The 16897-nt window shown below is 47.9% G+C and overlaps 1 protein-coding gene across 8 annotated transcripts; it reads right to left on the minus strand.

Annotated features, from left to right (window-relative positions):
• Positions 1 to 4: 4 nt before the first annotated feature.
• On the minus strand, positions 5 to 15232 carry Slc25a44 (solute carrier family 25 member 44). 8 transcript variants are annotated; one of them, XM_038311066.1, is made up of 4 exons: positions 14860 to 15223; positions 10679 to 11316; positions 5483 to 5610; positions 5 to 2472 (listed from the first exon to the last, which is right to left on the minus strand). In XM_038311066.1, the coding sequence occupies exons 2-4, from the start codon at positions 11301 to 11303 to the stop codon at positions 2281 to 2283; spliced, it is 945 nt and encodes a 314-aa protein (XP_038166994.1). In that variant the 5' UTR covers positions 11304 to 11316; positions 14860 to 15223; the 3' UTR covers positions 5 to 2280. The 8 variants fall into 8 exon arrangements, with proteins under 8 accessions (XP_038166994.1, XP_038166992.1, XP_038166989.1 ...); XM_038311064.1 differs by having other exon boundaries at positions 14716 to 15223; XM_038311061.1 differs by having other exon boundaries at positions 14742 to 15221.
• Positions 15233 to 16897: the final 1665 nt, after the last annotated feature.

Below are 16897 nucleotides of genomic sequence, written 5' to 3' on the forward strand. Positions count from 1 at the left end.
GAAGTTTAGGGGCTCAATAAAAACTTTTAATTACATTTCAAAAATTTCATACAGTGCCACAGTAAATATTCTCAGCTAATATCCTCAATAGTCCATTTTTATCAAATGCTTAAGTGCATTTTCTTCCCCATGTTTTCCAGTCTTTTCGAGTTTCTAAAATAGGTTATGGACCAACAGGTTGAAATTTCTAGCTGTCTTGCTCTCCAGTTTTGGAAAAAAGGGCGCCCACTGGCCTATTCTAGTCTCTGACTTCGGGTAAGAAAGTGGGAGTCAGGACAGGGTGCCTAAGGGAAAGGGAGGAGAACCGACAGGAGTGGGAAAGACTACACACTGCACAAGAAAATGAAGTCAGAGAAACCCTGTCAAAAAAAAAAAAAAAAAGAAGAAAAAGAAAAATAATGAAGTCAGGAGGAAGAAATAACCTAAGGCGTGAGAAGCAGGACCCTCTCGTGGTGTCCGCACTCTGCCCCAGTAAGGAAGGCTCAAAGATGAGAGAGACTAACTCGAGTGAAGTCACGCTAGGAAGAGAAAAGCTTGTGGTGTGGGGGTCCTTGCTTCCATTGTATTGACAGTACTTGGGTGGATGTGAGAAGTAAAAAGATTTAAAATGATCTGTGGGCTCCGCCCTTCAGATGACTATGGACAAAATTGGGGGGGCTTTAGCAATAAAGTGCAGGAAGTGAGGCCTAGCAGCACTCAGGAAGTGGGGGGGGATCAAGAGTTCAAGGTCATCCTCTGCTACATTGTGAATCAAACCCAGCCTAGGATGTGTTTGAGGCTCCTTCTCAAAACAACTGATATGCTGAGACCAATGAAAGTAAAGTTCAAAAGGAAACAAGAATAGACTACAGAGGTCAGTACAGAGAATGGGTCCTACTCAGGATGGACGTATGTGGAGCAGCTGTGAGAAACAAGAAGGCTTCAGTTAGCTAGCACCTTCCAGATTGGCACCATGGCATTTCCCAAGGAATGGGACCACTAAAAAAGGTTGAAAGCATCACCCAGGCCATCATCTTTAAGTAGGCAGTTTGACTGCCTTCTTCCCACTCCACGTGCCATGTCTCTCTGGATAGGCTTGGTGGAGGCTGGGAAGAAGCCCCTGCGGGAGCATCAACAATTTTGGCAGTATGAGGCTGGTCACTGAAGTGGGCCTGGCCTTGGGTGTCTTCCTGACTGTTCTTTCTTCTGCTGCCAGCACAGGGTACCATGACTAGGATGACACTTCACAACCAAGGACAAGAAAAACTAGGGCAGTTCATATTCCAGAGTCCCACTGGGAGACACCTGTTGTTCATCTGGGGACAGGTCTGTAAGTGGCATTGCTACCTGGGGCTCAGAGCCGCCACTGCTGCCTCCAGGGCTCAGCTCAGCTGGCCTGAGGAGAGAACAGTGAGGAACACACACCTCTCATTACTTTCCAAGCCAGTGGCTTTCTCAACCTGGCTTCAGGGAAATGTTCCAGTGTAAGTTTGATCCACTTAGGACTGGGCCCTCCACTGTAGTCCCCTGGGCCAGTGGAGACCAACAGCCCATTCTTGTCTTCGGGGTCCCAGGCCTAAAAGGAAAGGGAAGGGATAAAGAATTGGGATCGACATCACAGTTTCCCACTTTTCCGAGGAGTGGCTTCTGACAGTAGGCCTGGTGCTGTCAGGACTAGTTGCCTGCTTCACAGATGTTCAACTATGCAACCCAAATGAAGCCTTGGCGTTTCTCCCTCTTAGTAGCTCCCAGAGAAGACAAACGCCCTGCTCCCATTTGTCCCCAAAAGGCAGGGCAAAGCAGAGTAGTCCAGTGGACAACTCGGTACCAAATTTAAGCAAGCATAAGAAATAAAGGGATAAAGAATTGGGATCGACGTCACAGTTTCCCACTTCTCTGAGGAGTGGCTTCTGACAGTAGGCTTGATGCTGTCAGGACTTAAAGTCTCCCAATGGAAAAGCAGGGTGACAAGCAAACTCTATAGCAGCTCTCCTCCAGGCCTGAGGGGAGGACACAGAGAAAGGGGCATCAGTGAGGGGCCAGCAGGGTCCTGTGGAGGTCGATCTTCAGGCCGTGACTGAGTACGAGGACCTAGTGAGGGGCCCAGATCTGGGAACAGGGAAGCCAGCACAGAACCTCCTCAGCAAGAGCAGTCCAAAGTTTCTTGTCTTGTCCCAGAGAGGTCAGTGGGCCAGAAGCAGGATGGGTGTGTCGTGGTGGCATTCACAGGGGTACTATCCTCCCTGCTCTACCCTGGCCCATAAGAATGTGTGAAACCACAGCCTTTCTGTCCGCCATTGGCTACCAGTGTCTTGAGTCCACCAGCTCAGGTCGGAGGCTGAGTTTCTTGAGGCTCTCGTAGCCCACCACAATGACAATAGTGGAGGGTGTAGCTGAGATGATTCGGGCAGAGAGGCCTTTCATGAGGCCCCAAGGCCCCTCTTCTGCCATCAGCTGTCTGAAGGTCAGGATGATGGAGCTCTTGCCTTCAACCTGGAAAAGTCACCACAGTGAAGGGCTACCAGCTGTTCTCAGTCACAACCGCTCTGCTCACCCACACTGTGCATCAAGACTCAAATGGGAACTCTGCTTCTAGCGACAGCAGTGACTTCTTCCAAGCTCTGGTGACAGACTACCTGAGTTTATTTAACCCTTCCTACCCCATTTTCCTCAAATAGAAAACGGTGATAATAGACCCTGTGTCACAAGCAAGAAGAAAGTAATACTTATAAATGCCAACCACAAAGCCAGGCGTGGTGGCGCATGCCTTTAATCCCAGCACTGAGGAGGCAGAGGCAGAGGCAGGCGGATCTCTGTAAATTTGAGGCCAGCCTGGTCTACAGTGAGTTCCAGGCCCGTCAGAGCTACATGGTGAAACAACAGACTACCAATAGCCGGCCTGGCAGGAGAGTGCTCACTGCCCTCAGGCAAACTATCCAGCTCTGTATCTTTGGACTAGGTGCTCCTCTCCCTCTCAGGAGGCTGTGTTCAATCCCCAGGAAGGCCCTCAAACAGCCCTACCTATCCATGGCTGTCTCTGGCCATCTCAATCCCTCTCGGTTCAGGGCTAGAAGCCCCACTCTGGTCAGTGTTGGTCACACAGCCAGTAGCTAGGTCAAGGATCTGTTTGCCCTTTCTTCCCAACAGGTCCTATCTCTTTCCCCTTCTGCCAAATTACAACTATAAAGCCCACGTCAGAGCGCTTCTCCAAGTCTGTGAGTAGGACACAGACTCCTAGTCACACGCTCCCTGTCCAGAGCACCTTCACAAGGCATCCACAGCCCCCTGCTGTGCCTGCCTTCTTCAACGCCCCCTCCACACCTCTTTTTCTCCTCTAGATCTCATCTCACCACTTGGCTTCCACAACCTCCTTTAGCCATATCACGGGCATTTCAACTTGGCCCTAGCCCCTGGCCTAGCCCCACAAAGCAGAGACCTGTCTTTTCCCTAGGACTGCCTCCTAAAACACCTGGGCAAGGTTAAGGAAAGAATGGGGCCAACCTTGGTTCTCCAGGATAAAGGTGCTGGAGGATGCAACTCCATCCCAGTCAGATGCCAGTGCATTTATTTTCTTTTTTTTTTTTTAAATATTTATTTATTTATTTATTATGTATTCAATATTCTGTCTGTGTGTATGTCTGCAGGCCAGAAGAGGGCACCAGACCTCATTACAGATGGTTGTGAGCCACCATGTGGTTGCCGGGAATTGAACTCAGGACCTTTGGAAGAGCAGGCAATGCTCTTAACCACTGAGCCATCTCTCCAGCCCCCAGTGCATTTATTTTCAAATGTTGGAAGCACTCTTTCCTAGGGACAAAAATTCCCTCTATCTGTTGCCCCGCTCCTTTGGACATGATAGTAGCACACAAATCGACTTTACCCCAAACTGTTAGGGTTCCTTTTCTCCCTTCCTATCCTCACCATATCCCAGTGACCTTCCTCCCATGTATCTTTTCCTGATTCTCCACCTTTCCTCCTACATTCCCTTAGTTTCACATTAAAAGTCCCCCTAGGATTTGATCCAGTAAAATCGACCCTTTGCATAGATGTACCATATTCAGACCCTAGTTCTTGGTGCTAACTAATTATCTTCAGAGCTGACTTTAGACAACGATTACAATTTCTGGGCAGCACCGAGTTGTCAGTATTTTGGATGAGTCTACACAAGTACAACCTGTGAAAGCTATTTAAAACCAGTCTCAGGCCAGCGGCATGGCTCATTGCTTACCATCAAGCCTGAAGACATGAGTTCCATCTCCTGGAACCCACACGGTGGAAAGAGAAACCAACTACTTAAGTTAACCTCTGACCTCTACATACACATTATAGTGTACACACACACACACACACCAAAAAACAAAACAGAAACAAAAAAATCCCACAAATTTCTCAGCTGGCATAGTAACATGTACCTTTAATCCCAGTACTTGGAGGGTAGAGGCAGGAAAAATCAAGAGTTCAAGGTCTTCCCTAGCTACAAAGTGGGTTTAAAGCCAGTCTTGCTGAACTCTGAGACTGACTCAAAAACAAGAAAAGACCAAATACTGGGGCAACTTCCTGTAATGTCAGTACTTGGTGTTAGGAATTCAAGACTGGCCTCATTACAGCAACAGCCATGAGGCCAGACTGAACTATAGGAACTCTGTCTCAAAAACAGAGCCAAAAAGCTGTGGAGCTCAGATGGCTCAGTACTTGCTTACAAAGTCCAGCACTTCTAAAAGCAGGTGTGAACCCCGGTACTCAGAGGTAGAGGAGGGTCAGGAGCCAAGGGGCTAGTTATAGAGCCCAATCCACAGGATGACCTGTGTTTAAGGGTGGGGAGAAAAAAGGACCAGCAAGATGACCCAGTCAGTAAAGGCTTCTGCTGCCAGGCCTGACAACCTGAGTTTGATTCCCAGGACCCAAGTTTTCTTCTCGAGTCTGCTCATATCATGTCAATCTCATTTACACACGCGTGCATACACAATAAAAAAATAATACTTTTGAAAGGAAAAGGGACATTTTCATTTCTCTTCTGATTTTTTTTTCCCAGTCTTGCTTCCTCCTCCCTCCTCCCAGATCACAACTTTAAAGACCACCTCTTTGACTTCAGTCTCTCATTCTCCATGGATTCATGGCCAAGTGGAAAAATCAGAGACTTCTGAAGTCAACATGAAGCAGTAATTCTAATCACCACAAGCCTGCAAGGCAAGGAAGCAGGGTGGTTTAGGGCCTAGGCTAGCAGAGTATGGAACAGATTTCAAATGAAGCCTAGAAGAAAGCAGGAAGAATTCCCAGAGGTTGGAGATGTAATGGGTAGAGAAGTACAAGGTGCAGACAGTAGGAAAACAGACGCTTTCAAGCGCTCAGCTGGTATCTGCACAGATAAGCACAGGAAGGGACTTGGATGGTCACAAAGCTGACTAGACATCAGGGTTATGGCACACTGAGGTCACTGGCCATTGGAGGCCTACAGTTCTTGCTTCTAATCTCTGAGTCAAGGGTGGGAAGGAGGCAGTGTTACCTGCACACGGGTTCGGATGACATCCATAGGGTTGGTGAGGACGGAGGCAGTGGCTGCAGCCAGGGGCCCAGAGACGGCTTGGAAGACAATGTGAGGGCACTCCTGAGGACACAGGCGCGACAGCTGCTCTGGAATCCAGGGAAAGACAACGCCTCAAGATACAAGGTACCATCCACCTACCCTCACAGTAGAAACCAAGACAAGCCCTCAGCCCTCTGTCATCTTGGACCTCTCCACTACATCCTTTGCTTCTCTGTTTCTACCTGCATCTGCCAAAAATTCCTATTATCCATCTCTGAGGCTTCTCAGGAGTCACTGTGGACACATCATCCAATTAAAAAGGACAAGACTCAGAGAGGGCTTTAAAAATTCTGCTTTCTGCTGTGAAAACAAGAGCACATACTGCTCGTTGCCTTAGGTGGCATTCTAGTAGGAAACACTTAGACCACATGATTAGCCAGGCAGGGCATGGTAGCTCCAGCTTGTAATCTCGGCACCCAGAGGCTGAGGCAGGACTGCTGAGTTTGCTAGCCCATGCCAGCTAGAGCTTCAGTGTGAGGCCCTGTCTCAAATTACTAAAAACCATGACACTGATACACAGTGGTCTCTACAGAAGGGACTGGGTGACTGCCATGGATAAGAAGGCTGTTCGCTACATACTGCAAACCATTTCCTGTCAAAGGTTTTTACCTTTAGGGGTTGGAGCTCAGGCTGGCCTGGAACTCAGGATGGGGTAAGGATGAACTCTGCTCCTCTAAGCACTGGGATTACAGACATGCGGCACTACAGCTGGTCTCCACGGTGCCAGAGCAGCTTCCGAGGACTTCATACATGCCAGGCAAGCACTCTGCCAATTCATCCACACTTCTAGCCCTTCAGATTCATTTGGAATTTTTGGCTATGTAATATTTTTACAAATATAAACAATATCAGAATGGAAGTCTTACCCTACAGTGAGGACCAGCTTATTCCAAGAAAGGAAAATAGCCTGGTGTGATGGAGCATGTCTTTAATCCCAACACTTGGGAGGCAGAGAGCTGTGGATCCCTGGATTCAAGGCCAGTTTCAGACATCCAGAGCTACACAGAAAAATTGCCTCAAAGAAACAAAACAAACAAACAAAAGCTGCAGCCAGGCATGGTAATCACTTGAAAGACAAAGGTATGATGGCCGGGAGTCTAAGGTCCTCTTTAGCTACAGGTGAGCTCCAGGCCAACAGGGCCGGGAGTCTAAGGTCCTCTTCAACTACAGGTGAGCTCCAGGCCAACTTAGACTACATGAGGCTCTATTTCAAGAAAACAAAAAGGGTTTAGTTAGCAGAGTGCTCACCTGGCATACACGGAGCCTAGAATGTAGAGTGACTGGCATACACGGAGCCTAGAATGTAGAGTGCCTGGCATACACGGAGCCTAGAATGTAGAGTGCCTGGCATACACGGAGCCTAGAATGTAGAGTGCCTGGCATACACGGAGCCTAGAATGTAGAGTGCCTAGCATACACGGAGCCTAGAATGTAGAGTGCGTAGCATACATGGAGCTCTGGGTTGATCCCCAGCACATAAACACAGGCATGGTGGCACACATCTAACTCCAGCACCCTGGAAGTATACACAGGAGGATCAGAAGTTCTAGGCTACATGAGATTCTATTTAAAAAAAAAGAAGAAAAAAAAAGCCAGGCATAGTAATGCATGCTTGTAATTTTTATAATGTCAGCCATGTCTCACAGAACAAGAACAATAACGCCAAGGCCTATTTTCTCACAGTGCCACTGGGAAGAGTGCCTGCAAATAAATTCTCTGTTTTACTCTCTTCTGAGGTAAAAGACATGTGCTCATTTATTTAGTCAACAAAGATTCAATGAGTACCAAGGGTTGACCAGCCTGGGTCCTGAAAGCAGGACGGTGAATAAGAGCGTCTCAAATTCTTGCCCTCAGGAAGCACACAATCTAGTAGGAGAAAAGGGATATTAATCAAAAAGTAAAGCATATAACTATGTTTAAGGTGCATACTATAGCTAAAATAAAGTGGTGAAGAAGACGGGAATGCCAAGGGTGTGTGTGGAACAGGCTGGGATTTTAAACGCAGCAGTCCGGCGTTTCTTGAGAAACTACCTGGTGGTGGGAATATAATCCATGTATGCCTGGACTATCAAAAACGCCAATGTGGCGGCATGCCTGCGGAGTTCCGAGGCAGCGGTATGCCTGTGGAATTCCGAGGCAGCGGCAGTGACGTAGGACAGGACAGCTGGAGCGGTGAGTGAGACTCGAGGTGAGTAACCAAGGGTCCCAAGGACACTGCAAGAACTTAGTCTTCTATGCTAAACAGGAGGTCATAGACTCATATCCCAGATGTCCACTCAGAGCTTCTCCTCTACAGCCCTCAAGATTTCTTTTTCAGATGCTTAGTTCTGGTAGTTTGTGGCTAGGTTGGTGAAGATTTGAGGAGATGTGGGAAGACAGGGTTGGCAGGCAGAAGCCACTTCAGTCTTTCAGCCTGGCAGAGCCACCTCTTGCCCAGTTCCTACCTGTGTTGTGTCTTAAAGTCAAGCATGCCAACAGAAACAGGGTGATCTCAAGTCTGCCTCAGGAGTGCCCTTTTCTCCCGAAGAGGGCATTTTGCAGTCATTAGACTGCAGCATTAGGATCCACACTGTCTGCCTCCTGGGCCCGTAGGCACTGGCCCCAGGCCTGCAAGCTGCGCAGGACTCAGGTTCCAACTCTCCCTCTGTACACCTGCCACTCTCCTGGAGCTCAGAGACACTGGAGAGAGCTAAGAGGGTAGCAGAGCCCAGGTTGTCTTGCCTCTTTATTCTTCGTTCAACAAATGTTTACTGAGCACCTAATTCTACAGGCAGAATAAACCCAGGCTGACTCAGTTTGACTATCTTCTGGCTAAGAGACTTTAGACACCAGTAATAAATGAATATTTATTTAATGTTTGCTAAATGCCAGGCATTATGATAAACACAAGATCCATGCAGAGAAAGAAGAGCCACACATGTGGTGCATCCCTTTAATCCAATACTTGGGAAACTCTACATAGGAAGGCCAGGCCAGGGGGTCTACACAGAGAGACCCAGTCTCAAAAATAAAACAAAGAAATATTTTCATTGATCTTAAGATTCTAATTAAGAATCTAGAAGTTGGGGCTAAAATAACTGCAAATTGAAGTGTCCAGAAGGAATAAAGGAGCTAAAACAGAAACAGCCCTCTTTCCAACAGGGTAAAGAAGTTCTTGCTGGGCAGTGGCATGCACCTTTAATCCCAGCACTCGGGAGACAGAGGCAGGCAAATCTCTGTGAGATCGAGGCCAGCCTGGTCTACAGAGTGAGTTTCTGGACAGCCAGGACTATGAACAACGTATAGCTAAAAAAAAGTTTTGCTTTGTTATTTAACAAAGGTGACATATAAATTGAAGCCTGATGCATGAGAAGCCAGCCACATGAAGAGCAGAAGAGAAGATACTCCAGGCAGAAGGCTCTACCACTGAGCCATATGCCCAACTTTGGGCAGCAGAGGCAGGAGGATCACAAAGCCAAGGCCTGCATGGACTAAAGAACAAGTTCAAGTCTAACCTAGCAACTCAGTGAGATGCTGTCTCAAATCAAAAGTATAAAAAAGGTTATACTTTGGTAGAGCTTACCTAGCATAGCTGAAACATGGAATCTGAATCTGATCCCTAGCACAGCATAAACCAGATGCGATGCAAGCCTTTAATCCTGGCGTCCAGGAGGTAGAGGAAGGGGGAATTAGAAATTCAAGGTCAAGCAGCCTGGCCCACATACCCTATCAGCTAGGGCTATATAGGGAGGCCTTATTTCAGAAAGAAAAGAAAAGTAAGGTCATCTTCAAGAGCATAGTGAGTTGGAGGCCAGCGTGGGATACAAAGTGAAGACCCTGTGTCAAAACCAAGCTGGGCATAGGACACGTGCCTGCCATTCCAGCATGGGATGGACGTAGAGGCAAAAGGATCATAAGCTTGAAGTCATTCTTGGCCTCTTGGATGCAGAGCAAGTTGAAGGCCAGTTTGGACAATACGAGACCTTGACTCATATAAAAAAAAGCACTAGGTGGTGGGCACATGCCTGTAATCCCAGCACCAGGTAGGGAGAGGCAGCAGGATCAGTAGTTTAAGGCCAGGACAGGGTACATAAGCCCCACTCAAAAAAGAAAACGAGACAAAAACAAATAAAAAACCACACACAAACTTCAAGAGCAAACACAAAATTAGCTAACTGTGGTGGTGTAATTCCAACAACATAAGAGACAAAGGCAGGACCTTATAGAAAAATAAAATTTAAGCTGGGCATCTTCTTCTTGTACCCCAGTACTTTAGAGACTGAAGCAAGAAAATTGCTGGGAGTTCAAGGTCAGCCTGAGGTACAGACTGAGTTTCAGGTTAGCTTGGGCTGTAGAATAAGACCTATTTTAAAAACAAAACCAGTATTTAATTTTAAAGAGTCAGTGATGGAGTCCAATAGCCAAGCTTCTATCTATGTGTAGGGTGCACAAAGCCTAATGCTCCAACCCTCCTCACACTACAGACAGAGCCTGCAGTGTGCAGAGCCCCGCTGTCAGAGTGTCAGCTGAGACCTCTGCACAGGTTTGGCTGACAATGCTACAGAATGTGGGCACATAGGGAAACATAACTCCAAGTATTCATGAAATCAAGTGAGGGCCAAGGCCAACAGCAGACTCCAGAGAAAACACCCTCCTGGGAACTTGCTCTAGTTCTAGTTAGTCTGGCTTTTCTGCAGTGCTAGGGATTGAGCCTCAGGTCTCACACATGCTAGCCAAGTTCTCCTCAACTGAGTGACATGCCCAGCTTTCTTCACTGTCTGCTGATGTAATCCCAGCACTTGCAAGCAAAAGCATTGCTGTTAGCCCTACAGTGTTGGACTAGAGTGAGTTCAAAGACAGTCTAGGTTAAACGGGGAGACCCTGGCTCACAAAAACACAAGGACAAACAATGATTGGCAGAATGTACTCCCAAAGGGCCACAGTGACAGTGCAGGGCTCAATTTTACCACAAAGTCTAGATGGAATGCTATGATTAAGTAGGAGAAACAGAGCTAGTAAGGCTAGGGTTCAGCTGGGTTTGGCAGAATGCAGTGTGATCCTCTCTATACTCATCCCCACTCTAGAAGGACACAGGAACAACGTCAGTAAGTGTTGCCCTTCCCAGGCCCTGCTTACCTGCATAGAAGTGATAAAAAGGCCACCACACAGCACTGTTGGGGATGTATGTTAGCAGTGAGGCCACATAGCCTCGGTAGAAGCCTCGAAGCCCGTCAGCCCGCAGGATCTGTCTGATGATGTCCTTAGTTTGGCCAAAGGCAATGAGCCCTTGTCCCTCTAGGTTCCCAGGAACTTGGAAGCGACCCATTTTCTCGCCCTTGCGTTGCATCATGAGGTGCTGAGAGACAACATCTATGGGCACTGTAATGCTCTGGGCCACGAGGGAGGCCGAGCCGCCAGCTACCAGTGATTTGACTGTGTTACTCTGGCTGTAGTCAGCGACAAATTTCCGGGTAAGCTCGTAAGTGGTGACATAGCATTGGCCAGAGATGAGTGTGAAGGTGTTGACCATGAAGCCCCGGTAGAGGCCAGCCACTCCATCTGCTCGCAAGATCTTGACAAAGGCATCAAAGGTCCCATGGTAGAGGCTCTTGCCCTTCTGAACCTGCAGCCGGGTGCGAATGAGGGTGAACGGGTACACACTAACGCGGATCATCATCGTCATTGCCACACCAAACACGTAGAACTTCTTCTTGTCCAGGTGTTCCCACTCGATGATCTGGATGTTTCGCTTGTCCTCCATTGTGCCTGAAGACCTAGGATTGGGGCAGATAGGGGGATGCGAGGAATGCGTTTCCCTCCTGCCTAGGCTTCAATGTCACCCCCCTCAGGCTGTATCTCTTGGGATACTCACCTCAGCAAAGCCTAGATTGCCTGGCTCTGTCCACCCGCAACCCAGAGCAGCCCCTCTGCACTTCTGTCTTTGACCAGTCTTTCCAACTCAGAGTTCTTCTTCCGAAGTCATTCCTCACCACATGACAAAGCTAGATCACTCAGCCCCTACTCAGCTTGTACGACTGTCCATTCTGAATTTTGTCTCTGCATAGGTCTTGGCCTCAGAGCCCTGAACACGGATCATTCTGTTTTACTTGCCTGGGTACGCTTAGGATGCTGCAGACAGCCCATCCACCTGGCACAGCTGAAGGCCTACATGGCTAATAGGATGTCACACGGAGACTGGAATGCTCCTGGTCCCTCTGAAGAAGCAACCACCTTTGTCCTTTCATCCCCACTGTGAGTCGCCTTACAACTTCGCTGCCTGTTACCTCCCGCCTGCCCCCCCACCATAATTTCTATTTTTCCTAGTCTACATTGGAAGAAAGTGTGGAGAAGAGTGCAGGCAGGGACCTCACACTACAGGGCATTCCCAACTACCTCCCCACTCTCCAGGGAAAGGAGTCTAAAAGTCGGGAACAGGGCAAAGATCAGAGTCCTCTTTGGCCATTAGCTAACCCAGGAAGACAGCCGCCTGAACGGTTTCCCAGAGAACCCAGAAAGCTGCAGGACCTGCTTGAATCTGGGCTGCTAACCCTAGTCGTACAAACCATAAAACAACAACAAAAATTTCTGGTCAGTGAGCAAATTGACGACTGTATAACAGTTCAAATGTAACCAGCCTGGAGCCACACAGCAGCTCAGCGGTCTTTACTCCATGGTGCCTCCTGGGCCACAGTTATCTCTGTTCAATTCACTAAGTCCTCCACGGGAGGCAGTGTAAATGCTCTCAGGCCGGTTCAGTTCTCTCAGGAGTCCAGAGTCGGCTAGGGCTGCCGAGCAGGCATGCGCTCATCACAAGACAAACACAGCAGGGCTCAATCAGGGGCCTCCTGCTGGGCATGCACAGACTGCATGCAGTGCAGGTCAGAAGGGCAGAGCAACCAAGTATTCTGTTCCAAGACCTGGTTTCCTGGGCACCTTCTTAACCTATCAGGCTGAATCAGCCTGTACAGGCCATTTCTAATGAGCACTCCTAAGGCGGGACCCACTGCTCCGTTTCCCCTCTTGCCTCTCTCACTTGCATCAGTGACTATAAATCCTCTGAAGGAAGCCAGGGTTCCCCGAGGCAGGAAATTCCTATGGCATGGTATCAGGAGAAGCCACTGACGCTCAGGACTCAATCAATAAGGCACCATATTAGAAGGCTAAGAGGAAAAAGCAGTTTCTCCCCAAACAGTGGGATCTCAGCTTGCTCACTGTCTATAACCTCCAGACAGTCTGCTGAAATACCCGTTTCTGCTGTTTCATTTGCTGGAAATCCTCTTTGCAGAAATCTGAGTACAAACACTCTTCAGCCTTCCTTTCTCCTGGTTCATCCAGTCCAACTTCTTCAGGACCCTTGTCAGACCCTTCCTGTGTACACAACTCCAGTTCTGGAATTTCTGGAACCTTTAAAACGGCTCATGGGGCTGGGACACAGCTCAGTTGACAGAGTGCCTGCCTAGCATGTACCAAGCCCTAAATCCAATCCCCATCATTGTGCAGCCGAGCAGCAGTGGTGCACACCTTCAATCCCAGCACTTGTGAGGCAGAGGCAGGTGGATCTTTGTGAGTTCGAGGCCAGCCTGGTCTACAAGAGCTAGTTCCAGGACAGGCTCCAAAGCTACAAAGAAACCCTGTCTCGAAAACCCTCTGGAAAAAAACAAACCAAAACAACAACAAAAAAGAGCTGTGGTGGCCCAGGCCCATATTCCTAGCATTTGACAGGCAGAGGCAGAAGTCACAAGTCTTTAGTCATCTTTGACTATATACCAAGACAAGCGCCAGCCACGGTTACAAGAAACCCTGCCTCAAAAACAAAACGTTGTTTGTGAATTGTTAAGTCCTTTCTGTGCATCCCAGTGGATTACCCAGATTGGCAGCATTTATGCTCGAAGCTATCAAATGAAATGGAAGACAGATTAGGGCAAGCATGTGTATCTCCTGTCACTTGACGCTCCTCACATAAACAAAATTCACAGCCAGACTGTTATCTTGGTTTTTTTTTTTTTTTTTTTTTTTTTTTTCCCGAGACAGGGTTTCTCTGTAGCTTTTTTGGAGCCTGTCCTAGAACTAGCTCTTATAGACCAGGCTGGTCTCGAACTCACAGAGATCCGCCTGCCTCTGCCTCCCGAGTGCTGGGATTAAAGGCGTGCGCCACCACTGCCCGGCTGCTATCTTGGTTTTGTTGTGTCTGCTGTTTTTGTGTTTGTTTCGTATGGGTCCATGTGGCCCGTCCTCCTGTCTTCACCACTTCCTAAATGCTGGGATTACAAATGTGAGCCACCATCCCTTGTCCAGTTGATTCAGAGTTGGCACCAACTGAGCTAGAGCGTCGGCCCTTGGAGTTAGTAACTGGGACAGTATTTTGTTAACCGCCAAGTGTTTCTCTTACTGCACAAGGTTCTACTGAGCAGTGATGCTCTAAGCCCTCACCACATACAGATCAGTAGTATGGGTATTACCTGGAGTTGCTCATACAAGTGCAGAGCCAGGCATGGTAGCACGTTTGTCACGCCAGCACAAGGAGGCCAAGGCAAGAAAAACAGGAGTTCACAGTCAGCCTGGGTTGCACAGCAAGACCCTGTCTTGCTGGGGAAACGGAATTTCAGGCTTCCCTACACCTGCTGATTAAGAATAACACTGACATCTCTAGATGGTTTATATGGATTGTCAAGGTGTGGGAAGCATTGTTTTAATTATTAGAGTGTCAGTTTTTATAACTGTTCTCAGAGTCCAAGATCTTTAGGTAGGTTAGGAGCCCTCTGACTCCATCTTGGATCTGGACACAATAATGACCAATTGGTTCATTCCATTTTTTTCTGTCGACCACATCAGAGTGCCTTCTACTGGTCCTGACCAGACAGACACCCAAGGGCTACAATCTTCAGACAGAACAACACTAACCAGCACCCTCTCTTCTTCCTGCCCTCTCTGCCCCATCAGGCTCTGCATTCTGGGAGCTGTCACCCACTTGAACGTCAACGTGTTGTGCTGGAATACCTGTCGCGCTGCCTATTCATTGCCCTTCCCTAGGTCCTGGCGGTGATTCCTCCCACTTCAAGACATCCTCCTCCCTCGGGCACGGTGAGGTTCCCACCCAGTCTTCCTTAGTCTTCAGTTTAAGTTTCCACGTGATCCCTCATCCCAGACACAACATGACAATGCCCTACACGTACTCCACGTGACACCCTCCGTTATGCACCTTCGGTCAGGCTCTTGCACAGCCAATTCAGGGTCCCTGGGTATGCTCCTCGTCATGCTTCGCTAGTTGTCAGATTCTCATGCTCCTATGCCAGAAAGAGATGCCTCGCCGGACTTGCCTTTCGCAGCCAAAATTGCAGGGCGGCCTCCCATGGCGATGAAGCCCCGCAGATAAGACATCCGCTGCCTCCTCGACAAGTCGGTCCTTAGGTGTCTCTGATCCCTCAAAGCACCCAAGCACCGTTGTCGCTTAACTTCTCAGACCCCGGCGGTTCGGCCGCGTCTGAGAACTCCAGTCCTGGACTCCTAGACAGCGGGCCCCGCACGACCCTCCATTCCCAGCGACAGACAAACTCGGTTCGCATCTTCCTCCATCTCGACAGGGATCCTTGTACTGCCGGAAGCGGAAACTGGGATGCTGTCATTCCCGCCCACTGTGAAGTTGATGTAATCCCACCAATGGCAATTCTCAGCCATTGAGCCTCCCTCAGGAGCGCGCCTCTTCGGCCATCTTAGATTAGGGAAGTAGCCACGCCTTCTTTAGCTTCTTATGCCCTCAAGCCTGTCACCCGTGCGTGTCCCGCTAGGAATCTTCGCAATTGGCTGACTAGAAAAGTAAAGCAGAAGTAGCTGGTCCTCACTCCCTCTCTTGCTTCCTTTCTCCCTCCCTTTCTCTTACTTTTTCTTCGTTCCTTTCTTTCTCTCTTATTTTTTTCTTTATTATTACTTTTTCTTCTCGTTTTTATTTTATTTTCTTCCTGGGACAGGTCTTGTTATTAAAGCCTGGCTGGCCTCCTAATTTATGAATCCCCTCCCTCAGGCTCTTCAAGGGCTTCGATTACAGACTTTCGCCTCCACACCTAGTTCCCAGGGCTGTTCCTGACAATACAGTTAAAATGAGTCACGTTTTAGAAATTGATTTTCAGTAGAGAGAGGAGGGGAATCTAATCTTTAATCTTTCTGTACCTTTTCTCATTATTGAAGCCCAAACAATAGAGATTAAAGTGCAGCAGGCACTGGTATAGAAACTCAGGTTGTTGAGACAGGGAACGGATTCCAGCTCTGGGTCGGTTTTACCCAAATGCAGGTTTTTAAAATTTCTTCTATATTTTCAGTCGATGCTGGGTAGTGTTTTGTTTGTTTTGTCAACCCGAAACCGGCTAGATTCATCTGGAAAGAGGGAATGGAAATTGAAGTAATTGCTTTTAGTGGACCAGCCTGTAAGCAAGTAGGTTGGCATTTTATGGCTAATAATTGATGTGGAGAGGCCCAGCCCACTGTGGGTTGTGCTACCCTTGGGCAGGCTGAATGCGAGCCAAGGAGAAAGCACTAGGCGATCACTCACAGTCTCTGCTTCCGCTCTGGCCTCTTGGCTCCTGCCTTGAGTTTCTGCCCTGACTTCCCTTCATTATGAAACCCAACTTTTAAGATTAAGAAAATCCTGATTGGTGACAAAGAAGCAAATAATATCAAATGGGAAAAAGAAAGCATATTTAACAAGTGGTGCTGGCATAACTGCATATCAACATGTACAAGAATGAAAATAGACCCATATCTATCACCATGCACAAAACTCAAGTCCAAATGGATCAAAGACCTCAACATAAAGCCAGCCACACTGAACCTTATGGAAGAGAAAGTGGGAAATACACTTGAACACATTGGCACAGGGAACCACTTCCTAAATAGAACCCCAGCAGCACAGACAATGAGAGAAACAATTAATAAATGGGACCTCCTGAAACTGAAAAGCTTCTGTAAAGCAAAGGACACGATCAACAAGACAAAACGACAGCCTACAAAATGGGAAAAGCTCTTCACTAACCCCACATCAGACAGAGGTCTGATCTCCAAAATATACAAAGAACTCAAGAAATTGGATACCAAAAGATCACATAATCCAATAAAAAAAAATGGAGTACAGACCTAAACAGAGAACTCTCAACAAAGGAATCTAAAATGGCTGGAAGACACTTAAGGAAATGTTCAACATCCTTAGTCATCAGAGAAATGCAAATCAAAACAACTCTGAGATTCCATCTTACACCTGTAAGAATGGCCAAGATCAAAAACACTGATGACAACTTATGCTGGAGAGGTTGTGGGGAAAGGGAACACTTCTACATTGCTGGTGGGACTGCAAGCTGGTACCACCCT

Source organism: Arvicola amphibius, chromosome 14 (assembly GCF_903992535.2).
Source record: "Arvicola amphibius chromosome 14, mArvAmp1.2, whole genome shotgun sequence".
Lineage (NCBI taxonomy): Eukaryota > Metazoa > Chordata > Mammalia > Rodentia > Cricetidae > Arvicola > Arvicola amphibius.